This window comes from Salvelinus namaycush, chromosome 17, assembly GCF_016432855.1.
Source record: "Salvelinus namaycush isolate Seneca chromosome 17, SaNama_1.0, whole genome shotgun sequence".
NCBI classification, from domain to species: Eukaryota; Metazoa; Chordata; class Actinopteri; order Salmoniformes; family Salmonidae; genus Salvelinus; species Salvelinus namaycush.
In genome coordinates, this window is record NC_052323.1 from 32,637,498 (window position 1) to 32,655,252 (window position 17,755).

The window sequence follows — 17,755 nt, forward strand, 5'->3', positions numbered from 1 at the left end:
ACACAATACACTTATGTTTTGTTCGAAAATGTGCATATTTTGAGCTGCAAACTGTGGTTATACGTTGTGAATATGTAGCATCGATTCACCAAATTATCCGGAGATATTTTGGACAGTCACCTAATCTGACCAAAGAACTCATCATAAACTTTACTAAAAAATACATGTTGGACAGCAAATGAAAGATACACTAGTTCTTAATGCAATCGCCGTGTTAGATTTAAAAAAAATAACTTTACCATAACAAACAGCTTACGTTATAGCGAGACAGCGCCCGCAAAAAGGAAGGAAAATAGGACTAAACATTTTCCACAGAAATACGAAATAACATCATAAATGGTTCTTACTTTTGCTGAGCTTCCATCAGAATCTTGTACAAGGAGTCCTTTGTCCAGAATAAATCGTTGTTTGGTTTTAGAATGTCCTCTTCTCCTGTCGAATTAGCAACCTTAGCTAGCCAAGTGGCGTGAAGATGTCCATCTTCACCTAACGCAGAGAACGGAAAACTCCAAAACTCCCGATAAACGTTGAATAATCTGATAAAACTATATTGAAAAAACATACTTTACGATGATATTATCACGTATCAAATAAAATCAAAGCCGGAGATATTAGCCGTCTATACCGAACGCTTTTCAGAAGCCAATGCTGATGTCCTTCCCGCGCCTTGGTAGACAAAGGAAATAGTGGTCACGTCATTCCAAGAGCTCTTGTTCGACCTCAGATCAAGCTAGACACCCCATTCCACCTCCCACTGCCTGTTGACATCTAGTGGAAGGCGTTTGAAGTGCATGTATATCCATAGATTTCAAGCAATTGAATAGGAAGGCCCTGGAACAGAGCCTCGATTTCAGATTTTTCACTTCCTGTCAGGAAGTTTGCTGCAAAATGAGTTCTGTTTTACTCACAGATATAATTCAAACGGTTTTAGAAACTTGAGAGTGTTTTCTATCCAATAGTAATACTAATATGCATATTGTACGATCTAGAATAGAGTACGAGGAAGTTTAATTTGGGCACGATTTTTTACAAAGTGAAAACAGCGCCCTCATATTGACAAGAAGTTTTTAAGGTCTAATCTTTATTCCTCCATAAAAACATTACATGCTAATAAAACATAGAATAAAAAATAACATACATTACATATTGGCCCACAATCTAACCCATTAGTGGGTGAAATGTAAACCCTGAACAAAGTTATTTGGATTGTTGTGTAAATCTCATCATGCATTGTTATATTAATTTCGTCGCAGATGAACAGGTGAAGCAATATTGATTCGGTCAAAGCATTTACGGGTGCATTCAAAACATTGGATACTGTACGACCAATCTGTTGTTGAAAATGTATGATACTGTACAACCATTATACCAGTATCTGAAACTAAGATATCATACCAAACCGGTAAAGGCATACTGATGCAATCAAGACGTAGGATACTATACGTCCTACAATTTGTACAATATTGTACAACAACTATTCCACTGGGATTCTAATGTAATAACACAATTTAACATAACCTCATAAATAATCATACTATTTATTGGTGTGGAATAAAGATTAGACCTTAAACTGAAATAGCCTATTTTTTCCTTATGGCATTATCCTAAAATACTAAATGTGATCACTCGGATTTCCGTACAGAATAATACGAAATGCTCTGATACCAGGTTGCACCCAACTGTGGCATGTCAAAGTTACACTTCATGCCATTTGGTTGCACTAAAGAGAAGTCGTTGCATCACTATATAGTTTCTCAACTCGACACATCATCAGTGATATACGGTGTGATATATGGTGTGATGTTTTCTGACTGTTTTCTTCCTAGGTTCAGAAGAGAATGCTACTCTTTTTAGAGAATTTGAGAACTTGTGTGCGTGTGCTGTCACGTGAAAGGGGTTTCCTGTAGCATATCATGTGATTGGGACGTTCGGATTGGGCTTCAAACGTCATTACGTACACGCGCCGAGCCCCGCAAATCTCCGGCTGAACTATGCAAAAAGTATCAAATGTTTTGATCACTAATAACTTGATAAATGGAGAGCAGTAACAGTCTCAGGTGAGTAATGTTCTGCAATTGAATAGACCGAATTAATAGTTACCGAAGAGAATGATTTGTTAGATATGTGCGTGCATGTTGTCTAAACTGCTGTCAACAAAGTACTGTACAGTAGGCAACCTGGTGATGTACACGTTGACAACCTGTTCACAATGGTCCTCATTCATAACCTAATGTAACCTAAATTTGTCGTTGTATAAGTTATTGACTAATATTTTAGGCTATTCTATATTTAGCTTTAACAACTTTATAACAAAGACTTTCTTGAATTCATCGATTAGGCCTACATATATTTGTCATGATTAATGTCGTTTAAACCATTATGTACAGGGTTAAAAAGAGTAACGTTAGGTCTAATTATATCTGAAGACAGTAGGACTATCTAAAAAGATGGCATATGCACAGTAGTGGAAAAAGTACCAAGTTGTCATACTTGAGTAAAAGTATAGATACCTTAATAGAAAGGTAGTAAGAAAAAGTGAAAGTCAGCCAGTAAAATACTACTTGAGTAAAAGTCTAAAAGGTTTGAAATATACTTAAGTTTCAAAAGTACATGTAATTGCTCAAATATACTTAATAAGTATCAAAATTAAAAGTAAAAGTATAAATCACTTAAAATTCATTATATTAATCAAAGCAGATGGCACCATTTTCTTGTTTTTAAAATGTACAGATAGTCAGGGGAACACTCAGAGATTATTTACAAAAGATTAATTTGTGTTTAGTTAGTCTGCCAGGCCAGAGGCAGTAGGGGTGACCACGTGTTCGCTTGATAAGTGCATGAATTTGACAATTTTCCGGTCCTGCTAAGCATTCAAAATGTAACGAGTACTATTGGTTGTCAGGGAAAATGTATGGAGTAAAAAGTACAATATTTTCTTTAGGAATGTAGTGAGGTAAAAGTAGTCAAACATAAATAGTAAAGTACAGATACCATAAAAAACGACTTAAGTAGTACTTTAAGGTATTTTTACTTAAGTACTTTACACCACTGCATATGCATGACATGCACTTTTGCTTTACTATAGCTATGTAGGCTAGCTACTATAGGCAATACCACGTATTTCTTTCTCTCAGTCAGTCTGTTGCATGACCCATTAATCCTATAGATCGGTGCTTTATGTATGCCCTATATGCACAGTGACAGTCATTACCGTTACTGTATGTATTAGTGATGAGTGGGTTGACTCATAACCGCGGGGCGAGCGGGTTTAGGGTCATGAAATAGTCTATTGTGTGGATGAAGGGCAGGTGGGTGGTGGGCTGGTTGAATAAAGAGAAAATAATAAGTAAAAAATCCATATAAATTATAATTCTTGTGCAATTTATATCTATAGGCTACATTGAGGTTTTTATTTCATTATTTTAGGCTATCTGGCATTAGTGCGTAACATGCTGACCAGACCACATGCGCGCGTCTATGTGCGCCATCGCGCTCATGTTGATTTTGTCCACTCACACCAGACGCGATCAGGACATGCAGAATGAAGTATCAAAATAAACTCTGAACCAACTATTAATTTGCGGATAGGTCGAAAACTATTAAACATTTATGGCAATAGCTGGCTAGCTTGCTGTTGCTAGCTAATTTATCCTGGGATATAAACATTGAGTTATTATTTTACCTGAAATGCACATGGTCCTCTACTCCGACAATGAATCCACAGATAAAAGGGTAACGTTAATCAGAGTTAGTTTTTAGTAATCTCTCCTCCTTCTGGCTTCTTCATCTTCTTTGGACATTATATGGCGGTTGGCAACAAACTGGAGTGTGGACCTCAGTTCATCTTTCAATCACCCACATGGGTATGTGCTCCTAAAAACCAATGAGGAGATGGCACGTGGGTATATGGTCCTAAAAACCAATGAGGAGATGGGAGAGGCGGGACTTGCAGCGCATCAAGCATCACAAATAGAACCAAGTTCTATTTTAGCAACTGGCAACGCAGACGCTCGTTGACGTGCGTGAGTAGTGTGGGTGCAATGATTGAATAACATGTATATGTACATTTATCTTGCAACGCTCGTGCATGTGACGCAAGCGATGTGGTCAGCATGTAAGGCTAAACTTTACGGCCTAAACTGTACACGCGCCAAATAGCCTACACGGCCATCACCAAATGATTTTAGGAAGTGGCAGAAAGTTAACATCGAACCACGAAGGCTAAAAGGACAATGTCGGAGTTTAATTCAATAAGATAAAAGCTGCGAAATGGAGAGTTGAAAATAAGAGAAGGGAGGCCAGAAAAGTCATGTTTGGAAAAGATTTAGATGAAGTAGTGAAAGAGGATGATAGCATGTTATGTGTGATGATTGTGAGGCACTATATGACCCCTCTACGGAAAGATGAAACTCACGTGTTCTCCATTTTTCTATTGTAGGATCCCCACACGTGTCACGCGTCTGAAGGTAACCTGGTAATGGGGCCGAAAAATGTATGGAAGTGAAAAGAGCATTTCCACGTCAAGGTATACGGGTAATTCCTGAGCTTTCTTAATATCTCTCAGATATAGGACAGACACTTCAAAACATTCTTCCTTTTGATTACATTTCAGTTTTTCCATGTATGAATCTGTTATTCGTTGTGTTTCTATGGGCTAATAGCAGTAAGGCCAAATACAATGTTTCATCAATATATAGTACAAATAAAGAAAATAGTACAAATAAAGAAAAACCCTTGAATGAGTAGGTGTGTCCAAACTTTGACTGGTACTGTGTACACACCTACTCATTCAATGGTTTTTCTTTATTTGTACTATTTTCTACATTGGAGAATAATAGTGAAGACATACAACTATGAAATAACACATACTGTATGAAAACATGTTGTAACCAAAATGTGTTAAACAAATGAAAACATAGATTTTAGATTCTTCAAAGAATTGACTGAGATTGACTGTCGTTTCTCTTTGCTTATTTGAGCTGTTCTTGCCATAATATTTACATTTACATTTACATTTAAGTCATTTAGCAGACGCTCTTATCCAGAGCGACTTACAAATTGGTGCATTCACCTTATGATATCCAGTGGAACAACCACTTTACAATAGTGCATCTAAATCTTTTAAGGGGGGGGGGGGGGGGGTTAGAAGGATTACTTTATCCTATCCTAGGTATTCCTTAAAGAGGTGGGGTTTCAGGTGTCTCCGGAAGGTGGTGATTGACTCCGCTGACCTGGCGTCGTGAGGGAGTTTGTTCCACCATTGGGGTGCCAGAGCAGCGAACAGTTTTGACTGGGCTGAGCGGGAACTGTACTTCCTCAGAGGTAGGGAGGCGAGCAGGCCAGAGGTGGATGAACGCAGTGCCCTTGTTTGGGTGTAGGGCCTGATCAGAGCCTGAAGGTACGGAGGTGCCGTTCCCCTCACAGCTCCGTAGGCAAGCACCATGGTCTTGTAGCGGATGCGAGCTTCAACTGGAAGCCAGTGGAGAGAGCAGAGGAGCGGGGTGACGTGAGAGAACTTGGGAAGGTTGAACACCAGACGGGCTGCGGCGTTCTGGATGAGTTGTAGGGGTTTAATGGCACAGGCAGGGAGCCCAGCCAGCAGCGAGTTGCAGTAATCCAGACGGGAGATGACAAGTGCCTGGATTAGGACCTGCGCCGCTTCCTGTGTGAGGCAGGGTCGTACTCTGCGAATGTTGTAGAGCATGAACCTACAGGAACGGGTCACCGCCTTGATGTTAGTTGAGAGGAATTTAATATGGACTTGGTCTTTTACCAAATAAGGCTATCTTCTGTATACCACCCTACCTTGTCCCAACACAACTGATTGGCTCAAACGCATTAAGAAGGAAAGAAATTCCACAAATTAACTTTTAACAAGGCACACCTGTTAATTGAAATGCATTCCAGTTGTTTACCTCATGAAGCTGGTTGAGAGAATGCCAAGAGTGTGCAAAGCTGTCATCAAGGCAAATGGTAGCTACTGTGAAGAATATCAAATATAACATCTATTTTGATATGTTTAACACTTTCTTTGGATACTAAATGATTCCATATGTGTTATTTCATAGATTTGAAGTCTTCACTATTATTCTACATTGTAGAAAATAGTAAAAATAAAGAAAAACTCTTGAATGAGTAGGTGTGTCCAAACTTTTGACTGATACTGTATATATATTTTTTATACCTGCAGGGGTTCTAAAATTCAAAATAAATAGCTAACATATGACCTTCTTAAAACAAATCCATATGTAAGCTTAGTAGTAGTCTCGCATTACCATACCTCCAAAATCACGTTGCTGTCACGCCTGGAGAATTTTGTATTGCATAAATGGTTTGAATGGTCCGCTGGCTCCCAATGGCAAGATTTTGATTGGATGTTACATTTCAAGAACCCTCCCCCACATGCCCGTTGGTGCTACGTGTTATGTTCGTCACTATTTTCAGACCGGGAAGGACACATTGGGCAGAGAGTTGTTCTGCATTTTAGTTTTGCAACATTGCAGAAAATAGAAGAAAACCTGGAGGAAAAATGTAATTCTGTTTTGTCAGAAATGTACTCTATGCACAAAATCGACATATTGTACATCACACAGTGTCACGATCGTCGTCCTCCTCATCTGAGGAGTAGTAAGAAGGATCAGAGGACCAAAATGCAGCGTGATGATTATCCATTTTAATTAGAAAACTTGAAAACAAAGAACAAAACAATAAACGGACAAACGAACGAAAACACAACAGTCCCGTATGGTGACATACACAAAGACACAGAAACAGGAACAATCACCCACAACCCACAATACAAAACAGGCTACCTAAATATGGTTCCCAATCAGAGACAATGACTAACACCTGCCTCTGATTGAGAACCATATCAGGCCAAACACATAGAAATAGACAAACTAGACATACAACATAGAATGTCCACTCAGATCACACCCTGATCAAACAAAACATAGAAACATACAAAGCAAACTATGGTCAGGGCGTGACAGTACCCCCCCCCCCCCCCAAGGTGCGGACTCCGGCCGCAAAACCTAAACCTATAGGGGAGGGTCTGGGTGGGCATCTGTCCGCGGTGGCGGCTCTGGCGCGGGACGTGGACCCCACTCCACCATAGTCATTGCCCGCTTCAGTAACCTCTTTGGAGCGGCGACCCTCGCCGCCGACCTTGGACTGGGAACCCCAATAAAGGGCCCCACTGGACTGAGGGGCGGCTCCGGACTGAGGGGCGGCTCCGGACTGAGGGGCGGCTCCGGACTGAGGGGCGGTTCCTGACTGACGGGCGGCTCAGGCGGCGCTGGACAGACGGGCGGCTCAGGCGGCGCTGGACAGACGGGCGGCGCTGGACAGACGGGCGGCTCAGGCGGCGCTGGACAGACGGGCGGCTCAGTCGGCGCTGGACAGACGGGCGGCTCAGGCGGCGCTGGACAGGAGGGAGACTCAGGCGGCGCTGGACAGGAGGGAGACTCAGGCGGCGCTGGACAGGAGGGAGACTCAGGCGGCGCTGGACAGGAGGGAGACTCAGGCGGCGCTGGACAGGAGGGAGACTCAGGCGGCGCTGGACAGGAGGGAGACTCAGGCGGCGCTGGACAAGAGGGAGACTCAGGCGGCGCTGGACAGACCAGAGCACCTGGAGGAAGGAAACGGAGAGACAGCCTGGTGCGTGGGGCTGCCACCGGAGGTCTGGTACGTGGAGGAGGCACCGGATAGGCCGGACCGTGGAGGCTCACTGGAGGTCTCGAGCACCGAGCCTGCCCAACCCTACCTGGCTGAATGCTCCCCGTAGCCAGGCCAGTGCTGCGAGGTGGAATAGCCCGCACTGGGCTGTGCTGGCGAACCGGGGACACCATGCGTAGGGCTGGTGCCATGTACCCCGGCCCGAGGAGGCGCACTGGAGACCAGATGCGCTGAGCCGGCTTCATGGCACCTGGCTCGGTGCCCACTCTAGCTCGGCCGATACGAGGCGCTGCTATGTACCACACCGGGCTCTGCCTGCACACCGGGGACACCGTGCGCCTCACGGCATAACACGGTGCCTGCCCGGTCCCTCTCTCTCCACGGTAAGCACGGGGAGTTGGCTCAGGTCTCCTACCTGACTTAGCCACACTCCCCGTGTGCCCCCTTCCAAGACATTTTTGGGGCTGCCTCTCTGGCTTCCAGCCGCGCTTTCGTGCTGCTTCCTCATACCGCCGCCTCTCCGCTTTCGCTGCCTCCAGCTCAGCCTTGGGGCGGCGATATTCTCCAGCCTGTGCCCAGGGTCCCTTGCCGTCCAGAATCTCCTCCCAGGTCCAGGAGTCCTGCGATCGCTGCTGCTGCTGCTGCCCGTTACCACGCTGCTTGGTCCTTTGGTGGTGGGTGATTCTGTCACGATCGTCGTCCTCCTCATCTGAGGAGGAGTAGTAAGAAGGATCGGAGGACCAACATGCAGCGTGATGATTATCCATTTTAATTAGAAAACTTGAAAACAAAGAACAAAACAATAAACGGACAAACTAACGAAAACGCAACAGTCCCGTATGGTGACATACACAAAGACACAGAAACAGGAACAATCACCCACAACCCACAATACAAAACAGGCTACCTAAATATGGTTCCCAATCAGAGACAACAACTAACACCTGCCTCTGATTGAGAACCATATCAGGCCAAACACATAGAAATAGACAAACTAGACATAAAACATAGAATGCCCACTCAGATCACACCCTGACCAAACAAAACATAGAAACATACAAAGCAAACTATGGTCAGGGCGTGACACACAGGAGGCTGCTAAGGGGAGGACGACTCATAATAATTACCGGAACACAGCAAATGAAATGGCATCAAACACATTGAAGCCATGTATTTGATACCATTCCACATAGTCTTTACCACAAGCCTGTTCTCCCCAATTAAGGTGCCACCAACCTCCTGTGGTACATCAACATATTTTGATGGGGTTTTAATCTGTGATTTCCTGGCCATCCTCACCATAGACTGTAAAAATAATGGTCATACACTGTTGCACCTACGACACTAATCTTGTGAGCACTATTGGAGCTTCACCAAAGTAAGGCATTTGATGGGTTTGACGTGTAGTGAGGCGTCGCTGATTTACACTGGGTCTCCACCCCTATTTAGCTATTTTTATGAACTTCCCTAGGCTTACCCGTATTAGGGAAGCCTGGTTCTCAATGAGGCTAGCTTAGTAGAAACCCAGCCCAGATCCTTAGACTCTAGTCAGGGGGATACAGGTGCTGATAAGAAGCTCAGACTGGTCTCTGTCTAGGGCCTCCAAATCACGAAGTCCGCCCCTGTCGACAGTCACAAGACAGGGACTTCAAATAGGCCCCAACAACAACTGCTTTCTGGGCACCGATGACGTGGATGTTGATTAAGTGAGCCCCCCACACCTCTCTGATTCAGAGGGGTTGGGATAAATGCGGAAGACACATTTCAGTTGAATAACAGGTCAAGGGAACTGTAGCCAACTGTTTAGATGGGTTAAATGGAACCTGAAATGTGCACACTGACTGTAGGTTTATAACCTCTCACAGCCTTAATATTAACTCCTGTAGGATGAAGCATTTCTTTCAGTAAAATGATGCACTAAATGTGGGATAAATTTGAACTTGGGAACAAGGGTGGAGAAATATGATTTCTTTCTTTCAGCATCTTGAGAGAATGTGAATGTGCAGTTAGATAGCACCTCTACAGACGCTATCTTTATCAGCATCATTAAACCTGATAGTGTATTTCAACCACATTAAATATGCATCCAAGCCGAACTGAAATCTTATCAGAAACGTGTTGGGTCATTTTCACAGCTTTCTATTTCCTTACAAACTGATGTCATTTGGATATTTTATAAATGAAAAATAGCGATAAACATCTCTCCCCTCGAAAGAAGCAGAGATGACAGAGTTACCCATGACAACTAGATTGAAGCATTCATTCTATCCATTTATGACATTCTGTTAGCAAGGGTTTATTTAGTCTCCTAGGGCAACATATAATGACAGAAGAGAAGCTGCATGTATCTAATTATAGATAAATTGACTAACAAATAGCCCACTAAAATTTGAAAATTATCAGCAGGAACATATCTAAATCAGGCACTAAAAAATGTCTGCACCCCTTGTCAAAAAATCTTTCTCTGTAACCTACATGCTAATTTTCTATATTTGGGTGCGGACCTCAGATTTTCACTTTAACACAGTCAGGCGGTTGCGGATGGGTTATTAGCAATTGCGGGCTTGTGTGGGTGAACAAACAGCTGACCCGAGCACCGCTAGTATGTCTTTATGGCTACAGCCTAACATCCTCGTTGCTATTTCATCTCCAGGAAGTGGAACTCCAATATTTGCACAGTCAATCATTTTCCAAATTGTTATGGCAAACACTCCCGGACCCAACCATTGCCTTTGACACAAAAAGGCACACACCAGAGAGATTTTAGGTTGTGAAAGGCAAATTATAACTTATGTTATAACGTTCCTGTTACTGTGCAATGTAATGCAACTTAACCTACAACATTAACACTCAAAGTATAGTAGGGTAACAATGAATACTTAGAATACTTGTTACACTGTACTGTACTTAAAGAGTTATTACACACGTAACTTGTCATATCCAGAAAATGGAACATGTCAAGAGTATATTGAGAACACGTAAATGTAAATGGGTTGTCAATAACCCTGTGACGCCAAACATCTTGGCCCTTTCTGTTTTCTCTGTAGTTATTGATTGTTGGAGTCAGTTGATTATAACTGTCAAGCTTGGTGGCATGATGTCAACGACTGATTGGGTAGCCTAGAAGTGGGCGGCCGATAGCCTAGCGGTTAGAGCAGGGTTCCCCAACTGAATCATATCGCCAGATAGCCTAGCGGTGGGTTGGCCGATAGCCTAGCGGTTAGAGCAGGGTTCCCCAACTGAATCATATCGCCAGATAGCCTAGCGGTGGGTTGGCCGATAGCCTAGCGGTTAGAGCAGGGTTCCCCAACTGAATCATATCGCCAGATAGCCTAGCGGTGGGTTGGCCGATAGCCTAGCGGTTAGAGCAGGGTTCCCCAACTGAATCATATCGCCAGATAGCCTAGCGGTGGGTTGGCCGATAGCCTAGCGGTTAGAGCAGGGTTCCCCAACTGAATCATTTCGCCAGATAGCCTAGCGGTGTGTTGGCCGATAGCCTAGCGGTTAGAGCAGGGTTCCCCAACTGAATCATATCGCCAGATAGCCTAGCGGTGGGTTGGCCGATAGCCTAGCGGTTAGAGCAGGGTTCCCCAACTGAATAATATCGTCAGGTAGCCTAGCGGTGGGTTGGCCAATAGCCTAGCGGTTAGAGCAGGGTTCCCCAACCGGCGGGCTGGTTGTTTTATTTGGTTTGTGATTATGTTCTGGCCCCTCGACCATCCACTCAACAAAAAATCGGTCCGCTGCTGAATCTAGTGATGATCCCTGGGTTAGAACGTTGGGCCAGTAATCAACAGGTTGGTAGTTCAAATCACAGAGCCAACTAGGTGAAAAATCTGTCGATCTGCCCTTGAGCAAGGCACTTAACCCTAATTGCTCCAGGGTTGCCGTCAATAATGGCTGGTCCATGCCGTGACCCCACTCTCTGACGGTGTGTCAGGGGGAGTGGGATATGCAAAAAACACATTTTAATTTCACACCACACACTTTTACATGTTACGCACTTGTATATGTGTGAAACAGGGCAAATAAAGCACCCACTATTTGACATTAGGATTAAGTATCAGTTTGGTTAACAGTTGCCATCTTTAATCTTAAGAGTCTAATCTAAGTAACATAATAAAAAATAAAAAAAATCCCATAAAAATCTGTCAGTTTAAGCTAGAGATATCACCTTAAACTTGGGCTGTGTCTCAATCAACCACATGTCGGCCTTCCGCATCTGCTGTGGAAGGTGGCCGAGCTACAGCGGTGTTTGTCTGACCATGAGACATCCAAAAATCGGTCTTCTCACGAAACATTTGTAGTTTCTTAACAGTTTGGCCTACAAAACGATTATGAAAGGGGAGACTCACGAATACGAGGGTGTTCACTGTTTGCTCTATGACCCCTACAAGTGTCATGGGACTCATCTGAAGTCGGTGACGCTGATGTGCCAACTTCTGTCTGTAGGGTCCAAACTATTTGAGCTACAAACTAACCCCACTAACCTCACTATGGGAAGGGTAGACTGTCACGAAAACAATGGTGTTTAACGTTTTGCTCTACGACCCCCACAAGTGTCACGGGATTGGTCTGGAGGTAACTCATACAAACGAATAGAAGTATGGAGGTAGTTTGTGCCAAAAAATAAATAAAAAATCTATGGGATGACCACCTTAAAACAATTCCATATGTTAGATTAGTACCGCCCCTCCCAACGACTGGCTTTTTTAACTGGCTTTTTTTCTGTGTAAAGTGAAGGGGGGCCTGCTATGATGGCTCAAGAGTACTGCTGTGCCTCGGCAGATGAGGGAGCAGAGAGCGGCCCACACGTCCCATTCGTGTTGGAGAGAAGGGAGAAGGAGGAGGAAAGCTGGAGGACAGCCGTTTCACACCAACTGAAAAAGCAGTGCACATGCAGCTCAGAGCGAGCCAAAGCCCAGGTTCTAGGGTTCGTCCCCATCCTGAAATGGCTGCCACGCTACCAGCTCAAAGATTGGATCCTGGGTGACGTCATGTCAGGGTTGATAGTGGGCATCCTGCTGGTGCCCCAGTCCATTGCCTATTCTCTGCTGGCAGGCCAGGACCCTATCTATGGCCTCTACACCTCCTTCTTCTCCAGCATCATCTACACCCTGCTGGGCACCTCACGCCACATCTCTGTGGGCATCTTCGGGGTGCTGTGCCTGCTGGTGGGCCAGGTGGTGGACAGGGAGTTGGCACTGGCAGGGTACATCACAGAGAGTATCAGGAACAACGCTACCCTGGGACTGGGCATGGGGAACAGCACCGGAGGGCCGGTCTGTGATAGGAGCTGCTATGCCATCATGGTGGGGACCACAGTCACATTTACAGCAGGGGTCTACCAGGTAAATGTGTGTAGAGAGGGAATGGTGTATTGTCTCGTGTTGAAAATCAATGACAAACATAATTAATTCATGTTATAACAGGTTGATTGTCATTGGTCCTGACAAGTATGACTTCTACTGTTTTTCTAGAGCCGTTACTCCCGCTCTGTTTTTCTAGAGCCATTACTCCCTCTCTGTTTTTCTAGAGCCGTTACTCCCGCTCTGTTTTTCTAGAGCCGTTACTCCCCGCTCTGTTTTTCTAGAGCCGTTACTCCCGCTCTGTTTTTCTAGAGCCGTTACTCCCGGTCTGTTTTTCTAGAGCTGTTACTCCCTCTCTGTTTTTCTAGAGCCGTTACTCCCGCTCTGTTTTTCTAGAGCCGTTACTCCTTCTCTGTTTTTCTAGAGCCGTTACTCCCGCTCTGTTTTTCTAGAGCTGTTACTCCCTCTGTTTTTCTAGAGCCGTTACTTACCGCTCTGTTTTTCTAGAGCCGTTACTCCCGCTCTGTTTTTCTAGAGCCGTTACTCCCTCTCTGTTTTTCTAGAGCTGTTACTCCCTCTCTGTTTTTCTAGAGCTGTTACTCCCTCTCTGTTTTTCTAGAGCCGTTACTCCCTCTGTTTTCACTGTGGTTTTAGGTGTTGATGGGCCTCCTGCAGGTGGGCTTTGTATCCGTGTACCTGTCAGACTCCCTCCTGAGCGGCTTCGCCACGGGGGCCTCTCTCACCATCCTGACCTCCCAGGTCAAGTACCTCCTGGGACTGGAGTTGCCCCGCGCCCAGGGCTGGGGTTCCCTCATCAAGACCTGGGTCAGCCTCTTCCAGAACCTGGGCCAGACCAACCTCTGTGACCTGGTCACCAGCATGGTGTGCCTGGCGGTGCTGGTCCCCACCAAAGAACTCAACGACCGCTTCAAGGCCAAGCTCAAAGCCCCCATCCCCTTCGAGCTGTTTGTTGTCATCGCTGCCACTCTGGCCTCCCACTTCGGTCACTTCGAGGAGGAGTACGGCTCGAAAGTGGCCGGCGCCATCCCCACGGGCTTCCTGCCCCCCCAGCTCCCGTCCTGGTCTCTGATCCCCAACGTGGCGGTAGATGCCTTCTCCATAGCCATCGTGGGCTTTGCCATCACCGTCTCCCTGTCTGAGATGTTTGCCAAGAAGCACGGCTACGTGGTAGATCCCAACCAGGAGATGTACGCCATAGGCTTCTGTAACATCCTGCCCTCCTTCTTTCGCTGTTTCACCACCAGCGCTGCCTTGACCAAGACCCTGGTGAAGGAGTCTACAGGCTGCCAGACTCAGATGTCTGGCCTGGTCACAGCCCTGGTGCTGCTGCTGGTGCTGCTGGTCATTTCCCCCCTCTTCTACTCTCTGCAGAGGTAAGATCATGCTATTCTCTGTGTAACACTTAGCTTTACTATACATGTTCATCTCATGAGATCTAAACCTCCACTACACATAGTTTGCTTGTATTGAAAATGTTTGCCAGAAAATGATGTTCCAACTGATTTGGTGATGACTTTATTGACTTGCTGTGTTTCCATGTCTTCTCTAGGTGTGTGCTAGCAGTGATCATCTTGGTGAATCTCCGGGGAGCATTGCTTAAGTTCACAGACGTCCCGCGGATGTGGCGTGTGAACCGCTTGGACGCCGCCATCTGGCTCGTGACCATGGCAACCTCAGCGTTGATAAACACAGAGCTAGGCCTGCTGGTGGGGGTTATGGTCTCAGCCTTCTGTGTGTTGGGGCGCACCCAGAGAGTCCAGGCCTTAGAGCTGGGCCGGGCTGGCCATCGGGAGCTTTATGAGGACCTAGCCTCCTACAAGGGCCTGCAGTCCCAGCCTGGAGTGGCCATCTTCCGCTACGAGGCGCCCATCTACTACGCCAACCAGAGCCTGTTCAAGAAGGCCCTGTACCGCTGCCTGGGCCTGGATCCCGTCAAGGAGAAGGCCCGGCGCAGGAAGCTAGAAAAACATAGGAGAAAGCAAGAAGAAGTAGCCATGACGACAGGAGGGGAGGGCGGGACTAAGGGTAAAGAGAAAGAGTTGACCACCACCACCAAAGTCTTCCTACCAAATCAAGTCAACTTCCACTCTGTGGTGATAGACTGCAGCCCGGTGCTGTTCCTGGACACAGCAGGGGTCAATGCATTGAAGGAGGTGTATAAGGATTATAAGGAGAATGGGGTACAGGTGTTCCTGGCCCAGTGTAATACCTCAGTACTGGAGTCACTGAACAGAGGTGGCTACTACCCAGAGAAGGGTATGGGAGAAAAGGAAAGAGTGTTTTTCACCATCAGCGATGCCGTCCTCTATGCACAGAGCCTCTCATCTCAGAATGGTGACTGTGACACGTCCTGTTAACAAGAGCTTTAAAGATTGTACAGTGCCTTCGGAACGTATTCAGACCTTTTAACTTTAGTCACATTTTGTTACATTACAGCCTTATTCTAAAATGGATTATATAAATACAAATGCTCAGCAATCTACACACAATACACCATAATGACAAAGCGAAAAGTGTTTTTTAGAAATTCTAGCAAATGTATTAAAATTATTAAACAGATATACCTTATTTACATAAGTATTCAGACCCTTTCCTATGAGCCTCGAAATTGAACTCAGGTGCATCCTGCTTCCATTGATTTAGAAAGGCACACACCTGTCTATATAAGGTCCCACAGTTGACAGTGTGTGTCAGAGCAAAAACCAAGCCATGAGGTCAAGGAATTGTCCATAGAGCTCCGAGACAGGATTGTGTTGAGGCACAGAGCTGGTGAAGGGTACCAAAACAATTCTGCAGCATTGAATGTCCCCAAGAACACAGCGGCCTCCATCATTCTTAAATGGAAGAAATTTAGAACCACCAAAACTCTTCCTAGAGCTGGCCGCCCGGCCAAACTGAGCAATCGGGGGAGAAGGGCCTTGGTCAGGGAGGTGACCAAGAACCTGATGGTCACTCTGACAGAGCTCTAGAGTTCCTCTGTGGAGATGGGAGAAACTTCCAGAAGGACAACCATCTCGGCAGTACTCCACCAATCAGGCCTTTATGGTAGAGTGGCCAGACGGAAGCCACTCCTCAGGAAAATGGCACATGACAGCCCGCTTGGAGTTTGCCAAAAGGCACCTAAAGACTCTCAGACCATGAGAAAAAATATTCTCTGGTCTGATGAAACCAAGATTGAACTCTTTGGCCTGAATGCCAAGTGTCACATCTAGAGGAAACCTGGCAACATCCCTAAGGTGAAGCATGGTGATGGTAGCATAATGCTGTGGGGATGTTTTTCAGCGGCAGGGACTGGGAGACTAGTCAGGATCGAGGCAAAGATGAATGGAGCTATGTACAGAGAGATCCTTGATGAAAACCTGCTCCAGAGCCTCAGACTGGGGCGAAGGTTCATCTTCCAACAAGACAACGACCCTAAGCACATAGCCAAGACAATGCAGGAGTGAATTCGGGACAAGTCTCTGAATGTCCTTGAGTTGCCCAGACAGAGCCCGGACTTGAACCCGATCTAACATCTCTGGAGAGACCTGAAAATAGCTGTGCAGCAACGCTCCCAATCCAACCTGACAGAGCTTGAGAGGACCTGCAGAGAATAATCCTAGTTAAATTGCCTGGTTAAATAAAGGTTAAATAAAAAAAATTATATAGGTGTGCCAAGCTTGTAGCGTCATACCCAAAAAGACTCTGTAATCGCTGTCAAAAGTGCTTCAACAAAGTACTGAGTAAAGGGTCTGAATACTAAGGTAAATGTGATTTTTCAATTTTTTATTTGTCATAAATTTGCTAACATTTCTAAAAACCTTTTTTTTTGTCATTATGGGTGTAGATTGATGTGGGGGAAAAAAACGATATAATACATTTTAGAATGAGGCTGTAACGTAACAAAATGTGGAAAAACGTCAAGGGATCTGAATTCTTTCCGAAGGCACTGTATATATATACAGAAACATATCTTTATACACAACATAAACATATATAAAATATCTATCTCAGACAACATAAATCACAACCAATATTGTTATTGTGCCTAACGGAAACATATGTAAATGTATCCAAAAAGCTGTGCTTATTGCACGATTACAATTCTTTGATCTGAAAGTTGAATGTCATGTTTACAGTATAGCTATGTAATCTTAATCTTGATCTTGTCAGACTGTGAACCAAAATGAACTTGCTGTTACAATCTCATCTAATACAGAATGCATTGTCATGCATTGTCAAGTTTTAGGACACTTTTTTTAAGCAATGTTCGGAGATGGATTTGGTCCTCTGGCTGTGGCACCATGATTTAGCAGCCAATTTTTTCCCTCCATGTTTGTTTCTTGTTTAAACAGTGGGAATGTTACTGTTGTTGACATTTTCGATCCTTTGTTACCACAGCAAAAGTAGAGCTGGTGTCAACAAGATGAATGGTTATAGAGTAAGAGGGTGTTATCTGTTTTGAATGCAGTATGAGAATGTATCAGTTATAAATTATACATGATTGTTTTTCAGTTGCAACTTGTGGTGAAGTAGTGATTGATAAATGTGTTGTCTTAGCTTTCTGGAATGTAAGAAGTTTATTCACAGTAGAAAGTCATTTTTTAGGTAGAAAAACACATCTAATGACCTATTACACTTACAGCCTTCCAGACTGCTGCTCAGAGACACTCCCAGAATCCTTCACTCCAGTCAGTTTAGGCCATGCCAGAAGTTTTGATACCTTAATGCTGTATGTTTCTTTTTTATTATTTTATTTATGTTCTTAT

The 17,755-nt window shown here is 44.7% G+C and overlaps 1 protein-coding gene across 1 annotated transcript; it reads left to right on the forward strand.

The window, feature by feature from the left end:
• Positions 1–1,963: 1,963 nt before the first annotated feature.
• On the forward strand, positions 1,964–15,456 carry slc26a2 (solute carrier family 26 member 2). Its single transcript, XM_039011897.1, has 5 exons — positions 1,964–2,057; positions 4,439–4,525; positions 12,416–13,028; positions 13,641–14,380; positions 14,557–15,456. Exons 2-5 carry the CDS (start codon positions 4,491–4,493, stop codon positions 15,362–15,364), a joined length of 2,196 nt encoding a protein of 731 aa, XP_038867825.1. The 5' UTR covers positions 1,964–2,057; positions 4,439–4,490; the 3' UTR covers positions 15,365–15,456.
• The last annotated feature ends 2,299 nt before the right edge of the window (positions 15,457–17,755 follow it).